The sequence below is a fragment of the Rutilus rutilus genome (assembly GCF_951802725.1).
Source record: "Rutilus rutilus genome assembly, chromosome: 2".
In the NCBI taxonomy this organism is placed as follows: domain Eukaryota; kingdom Metazoa; phylum Chordata; class Actinopteri; order Cypriniformes; family Leuciscidae; genus Rutilus; species Rutilus rutilus.
In genome coordinates this window covers 40,407,692-40,431,167 of record NC_140210.1, presented here as the reverse complement: position 1 = coordinate 40,431,167, position 23,476 = coordinate 40,407,692, and the positions used below count along the sequence as shown (strand labels likewise).

Here is a 23,476-nt window from a genome sequence, read left to right as displayed (position 1 = left end):
GAAAAAGGCATTTTAAACCTTATTTTGGGGCAAAGTCATCAAACTTTTTCAGCGATTTTTATCATATTTTACTGCTGTTTCTATACATGCAGTTTTTATGTCCCGGTGACCAGTTAAAGTGCAGTTCTGACTCTCTGCCCATTCATTTAGATAGGAGCCTAGTCTTGTTAGTCCGAAATAGCTGCCCGGAGGCGTTGCCAAGATGGCGGCCGAGTGGCACGACTTGCCTAAAAGGACTTTGCTATTACTCACCTGTTGTAGACTGGGTAAACCCAGCCCGATCTGCCGGCGATTTGATTTCGCCCTGCAGCTCAGGTTGGAAACCTGTACATTCTTCTATCCTGCTTCCGTTACAAATTTGCGGGGACCAATCACAAACTGGCGCGCTATTGGCGGGTTTAATCCAATCCAATTCCTTTTAACCTCTCGACGATGCTCAATGGCTTCTTTAGTTTAGCAAACAAATCGCTCGAGTGGGTGTAAATACCACTCACTTTCATGTTTTTTTTTTGCACAACCTGCAAAAATCGCTCTATGCCATTGCTGCTTAACGGCTGATCAATGCTACAAACCAACACGTTTGTTGACACGTTTCCTGCCTGGAGTTTTCGCTGCAAAGTACGTCACCTGGATCTTTGGTCTGATTGGTTGAAGGACTATCCAATTGCGTACAGAGTCATTTGAACTATGCCCGTTGATCACGCCTCTTGTGCAGTAGAAAATACAGAGCAGACTCCCCAGACTAATGTTCAATCTTAAAAGATTGAGCTTGGTCTGGTGATAGCCGGACTACACCTATTGAGTAATAAAAACGGCATCATCTGCTTTTACAACATTTCAAATCCCTCAGTTCTCGCCATCTCTGAAAAGCCAAGCCAATGTTGATTCTTGTTTTATTACTAGCTCTGTCGTGTTCTCTTTTTGCCAGCAGACTCTCCTCTGTTCTGCGTTTCTTTTAAGGTTCGAGATCTAGCTGCTCCATCTCAACCTTCTCACTCATTGTGAGAACTAACCTCTGCCACTCACACACCAAGCACGCATCAAAGTAGCCGGAGCAACCTTTCTCTATTTACGGATATGATGAGACACACGCGAGCTAATGTGACACATGTACGCAATTTTCCTCCGAAAACCATCCCGTCAGGTCAAAAATATAAACATTTATAATAGGCTTACCATAGTGAATCAGGGTAAACACATTTTGGAAGAAGGACTGATGATGTACGGACTCATTACTTACACATTGTAAAAAAAAAGAAAGAAAAAAAGATACATAGTGTAGCTTTAAGATCTTCCAGTTAACCTCAGCTATAGGCAGGCACTGGAGTGTTTATTAGCGAGCTAAAGCATCTCATTAGGAAATAGATAGTGGGCGGCTGAAATCATCAGTGGATAAACCAACCACTCTTCTGACTTCAAACCTTCATGGATCATTTGATCAGCAGTGAGTAATTGGCTCCATCCTTCGTACTCTCTGACTTTACCTTTCGGCACAAAGCAATCTTTTAAAAGTCCAAAAGGGCAAATGGAACGCGGCAAGATGTCGAAGGTGATTACTGTAATAAAGGTCACTCTGTTGTTTAGGAGTTTTACCTTTGTATCTTCAATAGCAACTACTCTTGTGACAGTAATACAACAGAGAAAGAGAGTTTCTAAGTTAGTTGTTGACCTTTCACCACTAGAAACCACCCTTTATTCACCAAAATGAAGGAAAAACAGTTTGGTTACAGCAGCACTGCATGATTCTGGGTGAATTCAGAATCACGATTTTTTTAATTCAAACCGAGATCACGATTCTCCCATGATTCTGAACAGACAACTAAACAAAATAACATGTAATTTATAAGAGGTTCTGACAAATGTTAATTGGTGTAGTCTATTTAAAATGTTTAATGAATCTATATGAATTATTTTTAAAAAATGGTTTGAATGAATGATTCAACGACTCACATAAGTACAAGTTGAGTACAAGGATGAATCAGCATTTTTTTGAATGAATAATTCAATGCCAAATCCATTTTTTTTTTAACAGTACCAGGTGGCGTAACGATGTAATCGATAAAATCATTATTTGAAGCGCCATGTTACTTTCAAAAGTTGATTCACACTATTTTTAGCGCTTCCATAAACATCAGTGTTTATATCCAAACTATACACTTTTATCCCAGTTCTTCTATGATAATATGAATATTTGTAACACAGAAATATTGATACCGTGTGGTTGAAAAGACTGTTTTTGAAGCTGTTTGATACCTATACATGACAACTACTCCCTGTGGCTCGGCGGCAGAGCCGTCGCAGATTTGATTGTTCCGGTGTGATTTTGTCAAAGTTATAATCAGGCGAATGAGATTGCATGGGTGTTTGAATCGAGAACACGATCTTTAATGGTTAATCGTGCAGCTCTAGGTTACAGTAAATAATCTTCTGAAATGAATTCAACATCTGACTGTTATATATATCAACCTTCTTTCTGAGAAGACTGACTATGGAGCTGAGGCACTTAGAGGTTAAAGGTCAATTCAGGGCACTTACCAGGTCTGTTTTGGTCAGGTCCTGATATTCCGAAGAGTAAAAGGAAGGTGTTTTCCCGAAGCTGTTGTTGTCACTGGCAGTTTTGTTTGGCTGGGCATGCTGACGGTAGGTGGCACTTTTAGGAGACCAGCAGAAAAGGTTGATGGATTCCCGGACACAGCGTTCAATGTCGATCTCTGAAAGAGAGAAGGGTGGCTTCACAACAATCGTGCTTTAGGATGGCGTTCCTAAATAAAATTAGTTCATAATCCTAGACTGATGAATACTTGCAGTTCTGAGCGAGTTAAATATCATAAGAGCGTTAAGAAGAACAGCAACTTTATGCTCATTTGGCAAAGCCACAGGAGAATCACAGACTGTCTAACTTCCGCCTAATTAAACTTGGATGACCTTGGAGTTTCCCTCCAAATGATCCAGAGACTTTGACTTCTTGCCAATGCTTCGTTCAGTCACAAAGAAATTTAGTGAAGACATCAACACTTCATTCACACTCTCACAGTAACAGATGAAGGGGAGATTCAACTGCTTCCTTCAAATGCAAAGCGAACTCTCTTGAGCCATGAGCCTTAAACCGGAGATTAGAGTAAAAGGGATTCACATGGATATAAACAAATCAGGAATCCTTTTCTCGCTATCTCACTCACTTTCTATCCTGTTAGCGAAAGAAGTATCCCTAAAGAAATGGTTTAGCATGCTTGGTCTACTATTCAAATCAAGCCGAGTGTGACAGCTTCATTTTATTTAAGAGGATATGATCTGAATACTGGATTATAAACACTGGACTTACTCTGAGGGGCTAAGATTACTGTCCTCTACAGTAGTATAGGCAAGACAGACTGAGAGAGAGAGAGAAAGAGGAGCTGTGCTAGAAGTTGCTGCTAGCATTTTAAGGCATCATTGTAATGCAACAGACGTGACAGCTCTAAAAGGTAGGGAGCATTGCATATATCAGTTGCAGAGAAGACAGACAATCTCATAACGCAATACACTGCGACAAACATAGTGAACAAAATCCAGGTATTTTTCCTAATCATTTTCTTCATAGGTCTTTTTAATTAAAAATGTATTACTTAAAATCCTTAAGCCATGAATCAAACTAACAAGCTCTGGGATGAGTCACAACTTTACAAACTTCACTTTAAAGCAAGAAAAGACCATGATACCAAGATTTTTTGTGACTTACATTTACAGATTATAGATTTTATATTCCATTCTGAACCTATAGAGCATAATGCTTTTGAAAGAAGTCTCTTATGCTCACAAAGGCTTTATTTATTTACTTACAAAAAAAATCCACTAAAACCTTCAATATTGTGAAATACTATTACGATTTAAAATGTAAAATGTAATTTATTCCTGTGATGCAAAGCTGAATATTCAGCATCATTACTCCAGTCTTAAGTATCACATGATCCTTCAGAAGTCGTTCTATGCTGATTTGATGCTCAAGAAACATATATTATTATTATTACCAATGTTGAAAACAGTTGTGCTGCTTCATATTTTTGTGAAGACCAGGATTCTTTGATGAATAGAACATTCAAAACAACAGCATTTATTTGGAATAGAAATCTTTTATAAATGTTACACATACCATCCCATCTCAGCACTCTTAAAATTTGTACACATTCTCAGGTTAAAAAAAATGACAATGCAAAAAAAATTGTTTTAGATGAATTTTCACATCTGGAGCTTGACTACTGCATGCTACTGAAATCAAGTCAGTAGCATGCAGTGTTTCAAATCAGTCACCTATGATAAGGCTCATTCCAGTTAAGATGGCAAGCGAGGCTTTGGAACAGAGAGAGAGAGAGAGAGGAGGGAGGAGGATGAATGCAAACAGCATGAGAGATGAGGCACCAATCAGTCAGTGCATTAGAGACTTGACAGATGATCCGCCTTTCCTCCAACCATCACCTCCCTGTGCCTCCTTCCACTGACCCAAATCTAGACGCAGAGATGAGGAATGACATATGGATCTGGAGGTTCGAGACATTCGCACATCAGAAATATGGTGCCTTGTCACCTCTGCCGTAACTCTTACATACAATCCTCCCAATCGCTGAGAACAGTGCATGCACTAGGGGGTCCTTAAAATCCCACATGTGTGCCCCACATACAATCCAGACTCCATAAGAACCGGTTCTCGAATCCCAACCCAACACAGTGGCACAAAAGGAATGAGTAAAGACATTCAGTCACAACGCATGAATGTTGCATGAAACACCACCGCCTTCCAGCACAGAATTCCCACTGTAGTCAAGACAAATACCATGCATTTGAAAGACAGGTCTGGCTATGCATTCCACATTTCATCTTTATAAACACAGCTTTCGTCACAGTATTAGATGCAGACATTATTCAGACACTGATATTGACTTTCACATGGCATGAAATAGACGTGCCTGAAGGAGTCATCTGGATTCAGTAGTAAAGTTGGATAAGAACTAAATTACACACTACTAAATTCTCCTGACTTCATCCACTATGACTGAAGGAGTGAAATCAGCCTCTACAGGATGTGGAACAGACATTATTATTATGCTTGTAATGACAATAACGCTAGTAACTGCAATATTTTGGTGTAAACAAATGGTTATCATGGTCTTTTTTTGGGCACCTGAGGAATAACTGAAGTGAATCCTTTTCACTTTAAACTAGTGGCCAGATTTTTTTATATGAATTATATCAGCACTGAGCCATGGCTAAGTCTGCTTGGTTCAATTAACAGGACATTTAAACTTAAAAATGACAAAATAAAAATATAAATTAAACTACTGTTCAAAAGTTTGGGGTAAAATACGATTTTTGATAGAGATGCACCGATATGAAATTTTTGGCCGATACTGATAACCGATAATTCTTTATATTTTAAAGCAGATAACTGATATATTGGCTGATCAATCTAAATCCAAATTTTTATATACTTTTTGAGAGCCTGATTACAAAAACAAAAGTCTCACCATTAAATCGATGTACCAAGCGCACAATTATAGTGTTCTCATTAAAATTTTCTGTAGCCTATAATTACAGACTTGCGCTGCACATGTTGCAGGCACGGCGTCATGGGTGGGCCTGACGGGCCTAGGCCCACCCACTTTTCAACAGGCCCACCCTAAAAAAAAAACTAAAAAAAAAACTTAATATATTCTAATTTTGTCAATAACCCTACAGGATAATAAGCGTTATGACCGCACGCATAAAGCTTGCCACAAAGAACCGGTTAAAGTAATGATTATGAATGTGTCTAAATTAGCAAGGAGACATTTAATTGTTTAGTAATAAACTGGTGTTTTCTGTGTCGTTGCAAAGATGAAGTTGACGATGCGGACTCGCCATGAACGCCAGAGAGAAATGCACATTTCGGAATACATAATTAGAGAGTAGCCTATTTATTTTGGTTTGAATATTTTCGTTTAAAAGTAGACATTTCAAGCTTTCTGTAATATATAACATATATTTCTCAAATCAGTGAGGCACAAGCGGAGTTTCGGCGCCCTCCGGTTTACGTGCAATGCAAGTGATCGTGCCGGCGCCTTATTACATTGTCTGCTATATATTTGCTTCTTATTTAAATACGGGCAATTGATTGATAAAACATTGATTAAGATAAAATTAATCAAAATTAAGATACAATTTATACAAAACGAAAATATTTTAAAAAGAGTTTTCTATAAGACAAAACTTAATGAAGTCGTCAAAATCATGTCAAAAACAGCGCCGTTGAAGGGCGCCAGCGCCTCTGCCTTTCAGCGCCTCTGCCTCGCGAGTGGATGATAGCCCTGAAGACGCCTAGCAATGATATACCTTTAGTGGTAGTTAAGTTATACCTTAAGAGTATTCGTAGCGCGCTAAGAGACAACGTTATCGGGAAACGCAGCCCAGGTATGATGCGTACGATGCGTATGATGATTCCAAAGCGCTCTTCTTTGGTCAGAACCATGGAGAGCGATCGCGGATAGGTCTGTCCTGCACCGAAACTTTTAACAATGCAACAAAATATTTAAAGAGCATCAAGATATTAAAATCTATAGATAATCTGCACAGATAATATAACAGTAGTCAATATTTTTTTTATTGGGTTAAGCAGTGATTGGATAAGGTTTTTTTTTTTTTTTTTTTTACGTTTTAATTTAAGGCCCACCCACAATTGGTCTGGCCCATCCAAAACTGGAATCCTGGCGCCGTGCCTGACATGTTGCACTGTATTTTCCTTTCTTAAAGCAGAACTCGGCAACTCTAGCGAACTCTAGTCACTTCTTCGCTGATTTTCCCTTTTGTTGTCGCATGTTTTCCCCACGAGCACCTACAGCTGTGGGGCGTATATTTCACAACACTGTCGTAAAAAAACTCACTTGCGGCGGCCTCCTCCCCCTCTCTACCGCTGCTCATGTGCGTTAGTTATGATCGGAGCAAGCCAACTGTATCGTGTGGAGCTATGTCTACCGAGGTGGGTAATACATCATACATGCGTGTGTTTATGTCGAATTGCCGTAAAGCAATTTGTGTTTCGCGCTCGTTCTCGCTTCTCACGAGACTTCCAATTTCTATCTTGCCGGGACGCAATATTTTTTTTCCCAGGATGGTAGGGGAAGACTCATGAATATTCATTAGGGAAGTCATCCGTCATCCCTGATTGGTCTGATGACCTACCCCTAACCCCACTACTAAACCTACCCGCCACTGGGGGTCTGATGACCTACCCCTAACCCCGCCCCTAAACCTACCCGTCACTGGGGTTAAGACCAATCAGGGATGACTTGCCTAATGAATATTCATGAGTTTTCCCCTACCATCCTGAAAAAAATAAATTAAAAAAAAAAAAAAAAAAAAAATCGCTGCCGGGACGGTAGTCCCCAAGTTGCAAGGTTGGTTTTCCGTCTGGGAACGCTGGGGGGAGCGGGGAAAGTCACCAATTTCACCAGAACAGGTTGTTTAACCATCCAAATGATTTCTAGACAGTTTTATTAAGTTAAAAAAGTTACCAAGTTCTGCTTTAAGTGATTCCAATCATATTTCAAGCAATTCAAAAGCATCATGGTGAACACTGAAGTGTCTCAGCTGAAGGACATAATCCATCATTTATCAGCTTTAATATATTGGCCCAATTTTCTTATCGGGCCGATAACGATAACATCAAAAATGAACATACAGTATATCGGCCGATACCGATATGGTGGCCGATATATCGTGCATCCCTTTTTTTTTTTTACAGCGTTTAAATGAAATCTCCTATGCTCATCAAGGCTGCAATTATTTTATAAAAATACAGTAAAAACTGTAATATTTTAAAATATTATCACAATTTAAAATAACAGTTTTCTATTTTAATATCTTTTAAAATGCAATTTATTCCTGCGATGCAAAGCTGAATTTTCAGTGTCACAATCAGAAATCCAAAAATTATTTGGCATATTTTTTTCAAGACTCTTTGATGACCTGAATGTTTAAAAGAACAGAATTTATTTTAAATAAAAATCTTTTGTAAAATTATAAATGTCTTTACTGTCACCTATGCTCAATTTAATGCATCACAGTTCTTTAAAAAAATATATCTTACTGACCCAAAACTTTTGAAAGCTAGAGAAAAAAATATATATAAAATGTTTGTTCCAAGATACACTAATTAGATTTTTTGGATGATATTATGTAATATTAAATATTATTAAATAAATGTATTCATTTCAGCAATGTCTCATTTGCTATCATTAAATAGTATCACATCAATATCATATCATCAACAGTACCACCCTCCTTAATTGGCATCAATATCAGTACAACCCTTTAAAAATTTACATCTGTCAGGCACTTCCGCTAAACTCCACCCGGAGCTTCACGCCTTCTATTGACAGAACGGATTGATGTTAGTCTGGGCCATTTAACACCTATCAGCTCGTGAATACATTTCATCACTACCATCATTTTCCAGCTCACAGTTTCCAAAACGCATAAGAGTGGAAAGAAAAAATGGCCTTGATAAAGGTGATAGCGGTTAGCTATCCTCTTTATGAGGCAATAAAAAAGACTGAGGAGAAAAATTCACCTCCACAACCTTTCTCCAACGAAATACATGCTTTTGTGATTTAAAACCGAAAAGGATGTCTGCAGTTGTGGCCAAAACAAAACACGCAGTCATGTATACAAACCCAGTCTCCACGGTTTAATTAGTAACCTGCGTGAGAGAATAAAAATGAATTTTTTTTTAAAACTTGTTATTAACAAGTTGAGACGTTTGTGTACGGGAGGCAGGAATTACAAGCCACAGATTCACCAACTCTATATTTAGCGCTAACAAGTGTGTAAAGTAAACACAGTCATGTAGCAACAAGTGGGTCAAACAAACACGTTAGGACAGAGGAATGTGATGATGGTGCTTAAAGTCTCAATGGAAAAATGTCTTTGGATGCTATGGGAATGGGAGTAAGGCATGGGCATATATAAATAATGCGCTTTAAAGGGACAGTTCACCCAAAAATGAAAATTCTGTCATCATTTACTCACCCTTAAGCTGTTTCAAACCTGTATGAGTTTCTTTGTTCTGCTGAACACAAAGGAAGATATTTGGAAGAATGTTTGTAATCAACAGATCTCGGTCCCCATTGACTACCATAGTAGGAAAAAATATATACTATGGTAGTCAATGGGGACCGAGATCTGTTTGGTTACAAACATTCTTCCAAATATCTTCCTTTGTGTTCAGCGGAACAAAGAAACTCATACAGGTTTGGAACAACTTGAGGGTGAGTAAACAATGATAGAATTTTCATTTTTGGGTGAACTATCTGTTATCTGTATGTTTTTAATGGTAAACTGCTGTATTTGTTATGTTCCCTCATAATCTTTAATCAAAATAATTTCCCCTCTCTCCAGCAGCGTCATCTCTTCTCTGGTGACGCGTTTACTGGCGAGAGGGCGGGATCAACCTGTCAATCACATGAGGTCCACCAATAGAAAACCAAAACCATCCAATTCCCCATGGACAAAATCAAGTCCTTCCCTACTTTTTTTTTTCTTGTTTGAGAAGTCATTTCACTCAGATATGCGTCACAATAGGGAAGAAAACGTAGAGGTCGACCAATATTGAGTTTTTATAACTGATACGATACTGATTTCACATGTTTATATGCCCGATAACCGATATACATAACCAATATACATTATTTCTGTTTATTACAGTTATAACAGCACTGAATTGAACAAAACTTTTTTCTATACTGTAATCTCACTTTCTCCTTGCATACGCAACAAAACACACTTCTACATCAATAAATAAAGGAGTCTGAAAGAGTGCAAAGAATAAAGTGCACTGGTCACAAAAAAACAAACAGATAACAAGTATAGGATATAAAAATAATTCTAAAAGTATAAAACATGCTAAACAGCCAATAGCCTTAAAAAAACACACAAAAAAAACATTACTACTTTAGTGTAGCTTACTCCCAAGTTGCATCTTATTATTTATAACAACAGCGAAAGTAAAAGCAATATCCAATTTGTGAATGAATCATTCTTTTGAGTCGGATGTTGTCAGTCGGATGTTGTGAATCAGTTGACAAAACTGGTCAGGGCTGCGTTTTCCAAAATCATCGTAAGCCTAAGTTGATCGTAGAACGCTTGCCACCAACGATCAAGCTTTGCGATGCTTTTGGGAAACTCAAAAGTTTCATTCACAGTGGTTAACAATAACAATTATTAATGTATAGCATCTTTGTAGCCTAATGGTTAGAGAGTCGGACCCAAAGGTTGCGGGTTCAATTCTCAATACCGGCAAAATGGCTGCCTGTGTGTGTCTACGGTTTGCAGTGTGTGTGTTCACTACTCACCGCTACTAATGTGTGTGCACTAGATGGGTTAAAAGCAGAGGACAAATTCCGAGTATGGTCACGTCACTTCACTTCACTTAAATATTGATATTTTTATCATAAAACTTTCAGAATATTCATTTGTTCCTCTAGCAAACACCCAGAACACCTTAGCAAACACATAGTAATGCCCTGGCAAGCATCCACAACACTGTAGCACTGCGGTAAGTGAGAAATGCACTTTGTGCTCACATGTTCTGCAGCAAATGTAAAAATGAGTTGAACAACGTTTGTGCAATTCTGGCTGGATCTCAGAGAAAAAAAAAAAAGAACCCTCTCAAAGGAGGAACAAATGCTTCTGATTAACATTTGTTTGCAGGGTTTGGCAATAGTTAACAAGACCAAATTGTGAAAATGTCCTTTAAATCTAATCATTTGGTTTAGAGTTTGGGTTAAAAACATTTGCATTTAAAAACTCTTCACAAATCCAGTGAAATCAACACGTGTGTGCTTGAGCTGAAAGTGCTTGACTGAAGGAAACCGAGAGTGAGCTGGTAAGCAGCGAGGACAAATATTTTACCTATAAAAGGAGTTTTCTTCCTCAACTCCTCAGACTTTCATGTGGCTTGCCAGCGAAAAGAACAGAAATATGAAATCCCTAAATCTTATTGGCATCGACCCTGCAGCCCGATTGGATACACCAGCCGCCTCCTTCCAATGACTTTTAAATGTTTAATGCCACTCGCTCCTCTGCGTCCAGGAAATAGCCATTTAAAACGAGCGATTTGGAGACAAACGAACCGAAACAATCTCAAGATGCGAGATAACGGCCCCCATCATGGACGCCTGCCAAGGAGATCCAGTAACAGCAGAGGCAGAGGCAGTGCAAGAGCACAATTCAACAGCATGTGGTGGAAGAAATGACAGCCGTGACCTTCTCAAACATAAATGTCTGCATGTTCATCCACGTTCTCCAGGAACTCCCGCCCCACGCGGTGTTAATTACATTGCTGCCACAATTACAGACAGAAAAGAGAAGAGACGCCAATCCCACGAGACCTCCGTTCAACCTGCGGAAAAAAAAAGCCCCGTCCTCGGCTTCAAACGCGTAACTTTCAAAGGCGTTTAATTCTCTGAGAGCTTGTGCGGATTTTCACAGCATAATGTTACTAGTCAGTAAGCTGACAAAAGTTTTGCTTTGAAACAAATTCCCTGTTTTGTGAATACTGATGCTTTGCATATGCCCCCAAAAAACCCCAGGCAACATATACAGACTTCCCAGAGAAATAATATATGACATGTTTGTAAATAATTCTCTCCAAGTCTTCCTCTGAAACACAAAATCCTACCTAGACAACTAGCTGAGCTTGGCAAAAGTCTTATCAGCAGTAGATTGATAAAACCAACATACCATGGTATTGTATGATAGTTCGTTTTATAATGATATGCCATGATATTAGCATGGTACTCCAAGAAACATCACGGAATACTATGGTACCACCGCATTACATTCCCAAAAACATAATGCTTTATCCTGAAACATTGGTATTATCATGGTAGCATGTCTAAAATCATAGTAATACCAAGGTATTTAATAGCATAGAAAGCATAAAACATTGATCAACGATGATCATTTTTCCATCTGTGAAGTTACATTAAAAATGCAATTAATACAGTCAAATTATTATTGGAAAACACCTCTTTTTTGATGTTTCTAATTAAAAATTAGTTTTGATATTTTTTGTGGAGTTTGTGTCTAGGTGGTGTAACACTCTGGAGATAGTAATAACACGTCACTGCATTATTATATCTTCAAGAACAGTAGTGGAATTATTTTTTAAATATTATTAATATTTGAAAAGCAGGCAATATCAGAAAGTGTCTGTCAAAATATCATGATTGTCTGTTAGGTCAGTATTTATTATTATTATTATTATTATTATTATTTTGAATCACGTCAAGTAGATGTCAAAATCCAACATAAAAGGTCAAGAGATTTGTAAAAAAAATAAAATAATAATAATTGGAAATTTGATACTTTTCAAATTTCTGACGTAAACTGACGTCAAACCTAAATTATCATTTTTAACTGCTTTAACTAACAACTTAACAATGTTTTCATTTCATTGAATAGATTTCATTAATTTTTGTAAAGCATTTTTACAAAACTTTTTATTTTTAAAAGATTTTCCCTTTTTATATACCCTGATTTGACACTGACCCATTTACAGAAAGAATAGATTTAGAATAAAAAAGAATGTTTAAAAATAAATAAATAGAAAATAGAGTTAGTGGGAGGAGGTGATTAAAATAACCAACAGTACAAAAATAAAACTAATATAAAAATATTACTATTATTACTACTCTATGTGCAGCACTTTCTAAAGAGAAAATATCTAACAGCAATGATCTCTGATGGATGATGGATGCCAGAGCTGATTTAATCCATTAATAATGGATGATAAAAATAAATAAAAAAAACATACCCAGACCACTTTTTCCTTATAATTCATAAGGAAATATCTTTATTTCTGAAGTCAACTACATGCCGCTGAGTGTTAGACTCCAGATACTTATTCGGGCCAGTAGATTTACATGGTTTAAAACTGATTTTGACAGAACTGGACAGCTCCAAAACAGCCCTGCTAGATAATCTGGCTTTGGAAACTGATCAAACCCATGTCTTCCCGCCTGGAGCCATGCAGCATCCCTTGCGTTCTCTGGTGAAGTCAAGTTTTTAGAAGTATCTGATGGAAGACCGTCCTGTAAAATCGTTGAAGCTATTTCCAGACTTGTCAGTGACAGATGCTTATTAGCCACTTGTAGTCAGATGCTCTTTTTGTCAAAATGTGATTTGTGCTTCACTTCCAGCCGGATATTTGTCTTCTGACAGGAAAGACTAATGGCGTGTCACATGGGCTGCTGTTGAACATCGTTGCCATATCTATAACAGATTTCTCTGTGATTGCCTTTGATTTGATTTGATTTTGCCTTTTTCAAAATTAGTTTGGAATGCCTCTCATAAAAACACCCCTGCCACCTGACAGATATCACTAGATCATGCTTCCCGCCAAATCATACTTCTCTCTGTGACACCCTAGTCTCTAGAAGCAGCGGAAAATTCATTTAGATGGCACTGTGTGTTTGAAGTAATAACTTTTGCAATTCCATTTGGTGCAACTAGTGCCCAACACTTCAGCTTTCAAGGTGCAATAAGTAGTGTTTGTGTTTCATATATGTCTTCCGAAACTCTGATGTGACAGTATTATCCTCTTTGTGGCCTCCACTAGAAGGACAGCCTAACAAACAGGCATTCCCTGGGACATGTCAACGAGTGAGGTGAGATCCTCTGGTGGTTTAGGTTATTAACTTAGTCAAATGCTGGAATACGCTGGCCTGGTTTCTGCAACTGAATAAAATAGAAAAGGTAATTGCGACTTTTTATCTCACAATTGTGACTTCCCCCCTCAGAATTGCAAGATATAAACTTTCAGAAAAATTGCGAGAAAAAGAGTCAAAATTGTGGCATAAAAAGTCATAATTACCCTTTGTATTTTTAATTATTATTCCGTGGCAGAAACAAGCTTCCATACTGGTCATATGCTTATGCTTCATAAAACTTATTTTTTGTACACCACTGATATGACTGAGACAATGTTCTTTTAGTATTATGTATATACTATTAGAGTATTTATTAATATTTTGAATTAGCTTTTTGTCATTTTTATTCGGGCTTTAATTTATATTATTCTTTCAGTTTTAGTCATTTTAATACGTTCAGTTAGTTGCCAAGGCAATTTTTTCATCTTATTAATCTTATTTTAGACTGAAAATGATTTTTAATAGTTTAAGTTTTAATTTGAACAATAACAACACTGAACCAGTTGAGTCTTTAGAAATGTCAAAGTTGTTTACGTGTAAATTAAGCGTGTAAAGTGGAAAAAAATACAAACCTAAAATATTATTTTTAACTGCTTTAACTAACAACTTAAATTGTTAAAGGTTTTTTTATTTTATTTTTGGGAATAGCATGACGGTAAGTAAATGATAACATATTTATTTTATTTATGATTTTGTATATGAGATTCATAAAAATTGATTCAATTGTATTCAGACTAAAGTGGACTAGACATCCTCTAAACTGGATAAAAAAAAAAAAAAAAAAATTCAGGAAGTATAACCAGCATGTGTTACATGTTTGATCTGTGTTTCCCCCCTTCATTGTGTTTTTGGTTCAGTCCTGTGACCTAGTATTCCATGATTGTTCTAATTAGTCATGTCTATTACCTGTGCATTGTCAGTCACCTCATTAGTTATCTTGTTAGTCCCTGTGTATTCCCCTGGTGTTTCCCCTGAGAGTTTGGTTATTAAATGTTATTTCTACATATTCCTCGTCTCCATGAGCTTTGTCCTACACGTAATGTGACACAATAACGGACCCTCAAAGTGAGTGAAAGAATGAACTCTGCTTGGAGCAGGAGAAGCTTTCCCTCGAGTCTCACACCTGCGCATTCCTTGACCTGGCGTGCCTTACCTCCTTCCCTGACAGATCGCTGAGCGTCTTTTTCCTTACAAGCCTCAACGCGGAGACGAAGGCCCGCCTGCCCGTTTTGGGACCTCGGGGAAATTTCGCCGATTATATGGAGTGGGTGTTGATGAACTGCGGCTCAGCATACATCATCGGCCCCGCTGAGGATGACATCACCACCAACCTCACTCCCATCACCGCCAGAGACCAGCCATCCACCACCAGCGAGTGACGCGACGGAGAAGTTGCACGTGCCCACCGCAGACTGTGGAGACCAGCCTGCCGCGATAGACGAGCCAGTACCGAGGATAAGGACGGAGAGTGTCATCGCCACAGACCCCGGACCACAAACGGAGCCTGACCAGGTGCATGAGCCGGCAACATCGTGCGTCGCAGAGGGAGTGCTTGTGGAGCTCGAGGGCTGGGATGAGAGCCTCGCTCACACCACTACTGCTGTGGATGAGATGTCAGTGGCCTCTGGCATATATTATGAGGAACTGAAGGACATTTTTGAGGAGAGCCTCTTAGACTGGTTTGGCAAGGTAATTCCTGTTTCCCCTTTATCTCCAGAGTTCCCAGTATCTCCAGCACACCCTGCATCTCCAGTGTCCCTTGTATTACCTGAATGCCCACCCAGCCTCCCTCTCCCACCTCCTCAATCAGCCAGTTCCTCAGCCCTGCCTCCGCTGCTGTCCTTCAACCCCTCTGCAGCTCCCATATGTGTTGAAGACCTGCCCAGTGTCTTCAGGCCACCAGCTCCACCTAGCCTGGAGGATCCCGTCTCCACCTCCAGCCTCTGGGCAGATCGCTCCACCTCAGCCTGTCGACACTTCGGCTCCGCCTTGGCTCCTCCCTCCCTCGGCTCCACCGGAAACCATCGGCCATACGGCTTCTCCAGGCTCCCTCGTCCCTCCGGCTCCGCCTTGGTCAGCCGTCGACCTGCCTGCACCTTCAGCTCCGTCTGACTCCGCCTTTCCCCCGGCTCCGCCTTCGTCCCTGGTCCCACCGGCTCAGCCTCTGTCCTCTGGTATTGCGACTCCAACTCGGATGCTCGTCGCCACAGCTCCACCTCAGTCTCCAGGACCAGCGGTCTCGCGTGGGCTCACTGGCTATTCAGCTTCACCAGGGTCTCCATCTGTGGCATCATCTCCGTCGGCCGTCCCCAGGGTGTCGCCTTCCAGCAAGTCATCTACACCTTCGACTCCGCCCTGGGGCCTCGTCCTGGCATGTCATCTAGCTTCTCCTGCTCCTTGCTCCCCACTGGCTTCTCCCACCATCCACTCCTCCATGGGCTGTTTTTGTTTGTGCCTTGGACTTTTTGTTTTTTGTTAACTCCACGCCAGAACCCCCTCCCTCCCTCCCTCCTTAGTTGGACTATGTGCGGCGCGAGGACGCACCTTTTTTGGAGGGGGCATACTGTTACATGTATGATCTGTGTTTCCCCCCTTCATTCTGTTTTTGGTTCAGTCCTGTGACCTAGTGTTCCATGATTGTTCTAATTAGTCATGTCTATCACCTGTGCATTATCAATCACCTCACTAGTTATCTTGTTAGTCCCTGGCTGCGTTTACACATGTCTGTTATCGTCAATGTAGGCGTGAGTGTTTGTTGTTTCCCCTAAGAGTTTCATTATTAAATGTTATTTCTACATATTCCTCGTCTCCATGAGCTTTGTCCTACACATAACGTGACAGCATGCATATCCATTGACATTTAAATAAGAACAAGACATTTAAATGCCTCTTTCATGCTTTTTTTTTAACCTTGATTTTTACAAGTACAGACACACACACCTCGCTACCAAAACAAGCTTTCTTTAACCCTTGTTTTGAGCGTTTTGGTCCGAGAGATACGGTGACAAGTTTCAGGAATTCTCCTGCTTTCAACTACCATGGTAACGGATATTTTTCACATTATTTTGGGAAGTAATCCCTGCATTGTGACTGAGTGTACACACCATCAGCATTCCTGCAGCGCTGAATGCTCCCAGCTAATTCCCTCACATTAGACTCAATCATCGTCCATCACTTCAGCCACGGCACAGCTCCGTGTTGACAGCAACCTCGGGGAACTGTGGCAAGCGGATGCCAGAGGAGACACACGGTGTCCCGGCCGGAACGCCACACTGGTGCCAGCTGCCTCTTCCCACATACCACGGGGAAAGAACGGCATAAGCCACATAACTTATCCTGAGCTCATCACAAACAAGTCTCAACTGAGCCCCGGCATTGGGAAGCTCAGAGGGAATAAAGCACACTGTTTGACAGAGGTGTGTTTAAACAGACAAGTGTGCATTATTTGCTCTGCAGCAACTGCAGCAAACTCACACGTGTATTTATAAGCATCCTTGTTCCACTATACTCTAAGGAAAATGGTTAAATGGAGTTCTATATATAGAACCCTAGGAGGTTCTTGACTCAATTTTAAAGAACCTTTTATTTAAAAAAGATTCCATTATATAAGAATAAATATCTTAATTGATTGCATATTCTGTAACAAATCTTTCCCTCGCAGGTCAAAATGACCCGAAGCCCTAAAATTATACTTTTTTTTTTTTTGTCCAAAAAGCTTATATCATTTAATTTTTATAATATTTTTTATGCATTTTTTGGGAGATTTTTACAATTATTTTATGTACCATTAAATTACTAGATTTGATCAATAATTAATATAATTTAATCACATTCCTCACATTCTTTCAACTTAAATTCAAAATAACATTCCAGACATGCATAACCAGCTCAAAATATCTCACATTGGTTCAATTTGGGTGTCTCTGCCAACCTCTTGTGGAAAAAAAATTATATAACATGATATTTTGTGACTTTTGCCACTAGATGGCCTTATAGCTCAATATGGAGCAAATGAGCTGTTCCGCTGGGTCCTAAAGTCAATTCTTGAGTATCTCTTCAGTATGCATTCAGATTAGAGCTGAAGATCTTTGCCCGAACCCAACGGGACCCGACGGGTTTGGTCGGGTTCGGTCTTAATTTCTATTATTTTACACGGGCTCGGGCCGGGCTCGGGCTCGCGCTTCGGGTTGCGTGGTAAATGAGCGGTCAGGTGATGTGTTTAGATTAGCGTGAAAATGGATCTTGAGGAGGTGAAGTGGAGGCTGGTCTCTGGAGGACTTATTTTATTTCTTTGTTCCAACTTCCAAGTGGCCTCTAGCCTCCGTTAGTCATGAATAAATGATGTTAAAAAATGTATAAATTACTCATTTTTTTACGAAAGACAAAGGTGCACACAGCGTGGGGCGCAGTCTCTTTTTTTCTTTCTCTCCCTTTTCCGCCGAGTGGTGCGTGTGCCGGCTCGCGGTGTGAAGCGCGTGTCCGCGCTATTCTCCGACACTCTTATCACTGCTGATAGACGGCCTTTTGGACAGTCGGGCTGTAAACGGGTTCGGGCTTTTAAAAAGCTGTCAATCAAAATGTACTTGTCGGGCTCGGGCCAAACTCTGTCGGGCTCGGGCCTTTTCGGGCCGAACTTTTAAGGCCCGATTACAGCTCTAATTCAGATACACATATAGACATTCTAAAATCTTTTTTATTAAAATTTTAGCATTTTATGTTTTAATTTTGAGCATTTTTTTAGTTTTTTCTATGTATACTGAAGCATTCCTCTCATTCAATTCATTCCTAAGGAGGTCGAATTGCCCCGTGAGGGAAGAAATATATATATTTTTTTCTTATTACAACCACATAAACTCCTCGAATCCAGTCAATTCGTTTGTGTGTATTCGCGGTTCAAGTGCAAAAAAAGTCCAAGGTCTTGGACCACTCGGATGAACACTAAATTAAAAAAAATAATAATTTCAAAATGAGTTTTGGGTCAAAATTATATTTTTTGAGTTTGAGTTGATGTTGAGTGGTGTGTAATTCATAACATTTAATAAAAATACAAATTAATTACAATAAAATTAATTAAATAAATCTAAATCCATGAAATGATCCCATGGTGGAAACTCCTAAATGGTTCTATATATGAAGCGCCTGATAAGGGGCTTTCGCACCGGAGGAAGTAGCCACTTTTAAGCATGTTCACACCGCAGGAACTGGGAATGATTTTAGTTCTAGGAACACCTTCTAGAGGGAACTAAATTAGCTCCTACTTCCGAGTAGAGTCTAACCCAGCACAATAGGAACTACCAGTGTTTTAAGAGTGTGCTGATTGGCAGAATGCATGCCATATGAAACACAGGTCCAGGCACTTCAACCATTCACAGCATCCTAAATTCTCCAGTTGTTGAATGCCGCGCTTAAATGACTCCGCTGTCTGCCGGCTTACTTCATTTCAGAGTCACTACTACAACTGGGAAAATGGCCCTAGGGGAAAATGTAGTTCTCGGGGGACCGCCCTGGTGGCTATTTCCCACAACGGAGTTCCTATTACTATACAGTGAGAAAGCCCCAATAGAGCCTTTTAAGGTTCTATATAGAACCTTTTCTTCTAAGAGTATAAACTCAGCGTTTAAACAGCATAAAGTAGATTTACACACAATGCACCTGTTCTACAACACAATTCTAGCATACACTTTAACCAAAAGCTCAATGCAGAAATATTCATTCGCAAATTCGCAATGCAAATTTATGGAAACGAAAAAGCAAAAAAGTAATTCACAAATTTCCATTAGCATACAACTGCCTTTTTCAATGCCTATTCAATACTCAACAACTAGCCCTGTTGAAAAAGAGTCTGAACGAAAACTGGTACACAGAGGTTAGCTAAACAGTCATTTACATATAGAAGTCTTAAAGGTAGAGAAGCAACAGCTTGTTGGGTCGGAGGTGGTCATGGGAAACTAAATCGCAACTGTTTTTGTAATATTACAGTTGAACTTTAGGGGGAAACCATTCAAATGCTACAAAAGAATATGGAAATAAAATGTTTTCTGTGCGCCGTTGACTCTTACCGGGCAGGTCTGAGAAGAGGAGTATGCATTCGTTGAATCCGTTGGCCAGCAGACGGTCTCTCAGCTGCTGCAGAATAGCTACACCGATGCAAAAGGGGAAAGAAGAGTTTCCCAAAAGCAGAGTGTCCCACAGGTGGAAGATCTTGTGCAGGGGGAACACATCTGCGGAGGAAATGGGACAACAAATGACTTATTGCGAGTATAGTTTGCAGCCTTTGCACTTTAACAGCTGTGCATTAATATGGTCAACAGGCCTACTGTATCATAGCTGTTGCTATATTGTGTGTTTTTGTAATTCCAGATTGTGTATTTTCAGATTCACAGGAACAGGAACTATCCATGTTTATAAAAAAGACATTGTATGTAATTGACATTGTTTGATTTTTTTTTTTTTTTATATATATATAATAAAAAAAAAATCTGTTCTTTTATTCATTTTTGTTGTGCATTTAAAGAAAGAAACTTATTGTTTGTTGTGTGATCATCAAAAGACAACAGAGCATAATTAAGTTATACAAAGTACAGTTTTTCACTGTTAATATTGTGCTATTAATAATAAAAACAATAATTATTATATTATTAATAGCAATAAAAATAGCAGCAATAACAATAAAATATTAATAGAAAATTATTATTGTTGTTTTTACCACAAAATACTGCAGTTGTTGCAATGTTTGATGAAACAATGCACAATTAGTCCATCAGTGCTTATTGTTTAGAAAGTGTAAGTCTCTGAAACAGAGCATCTTGAAATGTTATTTAATTTTTTTTATTAAACTATACAAGTACAGTTTTACATAATGTAAATCAGATCTGCTATATTTATTATTAATAAAAAATAACAATTATTACAACATTAACAGCATTAACAATATTACTATTCAATATATATGATAAGAATTATAATTATTATTTTGTTATTATCAGTATTATTATTATTATTATGTCTATTTTTACCACAAGCTACTGCACATTACAGTATTTTTGATAAAACAATGCATAATTAATCCATCAGAGCTTATTGTTCTGGAAATGCAAGTCTCTGAAAGCGAACAATTCATGTTCTGATTATGTCTTTGAAGATAAACGCATATTTCATATTTCAAAACAAAATAAATGCGAATGCATAAATTACTACATAGTCAATCACTTTAAAAAAACACTATAATTAGTTACATGGTTGTATGTCCTTCTATAGTTTTACCATCTGTTAATTTACCAATTAAATTGCGCATTAGGTATCATCTATGCATCCAGAAAATAGCTAAATGTTGCCCAATGCTTCAGATCTGCAGTCAACATGAGCCACTAATACTTACGTGTGAACATTGTAAGGAACCACGGGATCGCGTAGAGCTGAAAGGAACAGAAAGAAAGAATGTTCACTCTTGCACAAAAGCCGGTTCTACATGAGCAACGACGTGATTAATATGAATAAACAGCACGGGCCCTTTTATAATTCCCAATAAAACACCTCAGCTATTGTTCAATTCATCAGAGGAAACCTGTATTTGCAATTCAGGCCTGTGCTTCACAGCCCACTGTGAAACGAGAGGACGTGTGTGGGAGTGTAATGAACAGCGTCTCCCTCCAGCACCTGTTCCAACACTGCCTCTTTTCCCATGGTTCTGCTCGGTTGCGGTTGGGTAGGATGTATAATCCATTTCGGCAGTTGATTGGTGGCTCGGCCTCAGAGGGGTTTAGGGAGAGACGAGAGGACGGGTGTGAGACAGGCTTCGGTCTAGCCAGCCTGGGAAGTGCTCCATCTCCAACTGAGACAGACTGACCGCTGCTAGACATCACAGTCGAATTAAGAGGAGACAAGGAGCTGTGCATGATGGGACGAAATACAATGACATCCTGACACCCAATATTGAACAATATACGCTACTAGGGGTGTAACAATATATCGCGTCACAATATATCGCAATGCAAAAATGCAACTACATGTATCGTGAATAGTGACAATATGTATTGTTCACCCAAAATGAAAATGACTGTGTGTGAAAAAATTCAAGTTTACAGAGTTTTAGGGTCAGTACTACATTAAACTACTATATATAATGTTGAATAATGCAATGAGGGAATATTTGTGGGTCCTGATAATGCCCAATGTCTTATATTACCAGTAAAAAGTGTCTACATTATTTTCAATATCTCTAGCCAGTGAAAGAGTACAAGCATATTAGTCTAAAATAATTCTGTTTACAGCTTCAGAATCATGAATATTTTTATTCTGGTTTCACCATTGTCCAAGTCCAAGCCTATTCATTTACACCCACAATGTGATACCAAATTTAGCATTTTAATCAACAGAATAATAAATAAACCATATGTCTTAGAGTATTGCAATATCGTATCGCGAGTTCAACATCGTGATATGTATCGAATCGTGACACGAGAGTATGAGGTACAGTAAAAAGAGTAATATTGTGAAATATAATTACAATCTAAAATAACCGATTTCTATTTTAATCTCTTTTAAAATGTAATTTATTCCTGCGATCAAAGCATCATTACAGTCTTCAGTGTCACATGATCCTTCAGAAATCAGTCTAATATCATGATTTGCTGCTCACTAAACATTTCTGATTATTATCAATGTGGAAAACAGTTGTGCTGATCATATTTTTGTGGGACCACAATATATTTTTCTCAGAATTCTTTGATAAATAAAAAGGTACGAAAGAAAAACATTGAAATCTTGAAATCGGAAAACATGTAATGCATCTTTGTTGAATACAATTATTATTACTTTTTAAATCTTACTGACCCCAAACTTCCGTTAACGTTCATCTACAGAAAGTGACCTAGGAGAAGGCCAAATTACATCATAACAAACATTACCAAATTAGATCCAAAATTATGTGTTTGCTATTTTGCCTGAGCACTTCAATGGATGCTTCGAAAGGAAAGCAAAATAATGGCGGTTAGTTTTGGCGAAGAAGGGCCTATCCAACATCACCAGAATGCCAACATGAAGCAGGACAACAAAATAAGGTCACTTTGCAGTGAATTTCAGGCCTTACGCTGCCAAATATAACAGCACTCATGCAGACATTACAGAACTGAGCCAAATCCTCAACTAACATCAGCCAAGATGTACACATGCATCAAAGACACTTTGATAATAACAAGATAAGTCAAATCAAGATCAAATATTATCCCGACTGCAGAGAAAATTAAAATGACAACTATGGGAAGAACCGGCCATGGCTTGAAAGCATCTGGTTACAGACATAAATAATCTAGATACAACTTTTGTGAAGACAATATGACTGGCGTTTGCCCATGCACAACACACCACTGTGTTCCAGGTTGCTAGGGCATGAGCAGATGGTTGTTAGGGTATTCTAGGCAGTTGTTTTCTGGCCCATCTTCTTCCAATGAAGAATGTAAAATGCTATTGACATGGCCCCTTTAAAAGAGCGCAAGGTGACATTGGGATTGTGCTGACAAGAAAACAAACACTTCCAGATCAAATGCATTGGGAATTGGCAGGTTTAAGCATATATAATGGTCTTCTCAGAGCTCGGCAACAGTTACATCCTCTCACGAGTCTTTCTTTTCATTCTTACAGTCGAACCATAACAGCAGCTGTTCAGAGGCTGAACAGAACACCAGTTCACTCCTCTTGCATCAAAGACCAGTTCAGTGTTGATTCCCACAACTCATCTTTTATTTGGATCCTCAATCATA

General features: G+C 38.8%; 1 protein-coding gene across 1 annotated transcript in view; it reads right to left on the bottom strand.

The window, feature by feature from the left end:
- Positions 1-23,476, bottom strand: part of tbck (TBC1 domain containing kinase) — a 60,705-nt gene that overhangs the window by 16,025 nt on the left and 21,204 nt on the right. The window contains exons 21-23 of the mRNA XM_084402222.1: positions 21,097-21,133; positions 19,778-19,939; positions 2,536-2,711 (exon numbers count right to left, since the gene is read on the bottom strand). Coding sequence (XP_084258348.1) covers positions 2,536-2,711; positions 19,778-19,939; positions 21,097-21,133 — 375 coding nt within the window. The remainder of the gene's footprint in view (positions 1-2,535; positions 2,712-19,777; positions 19,940-21,096; positions 21,134-23,476) is intronic.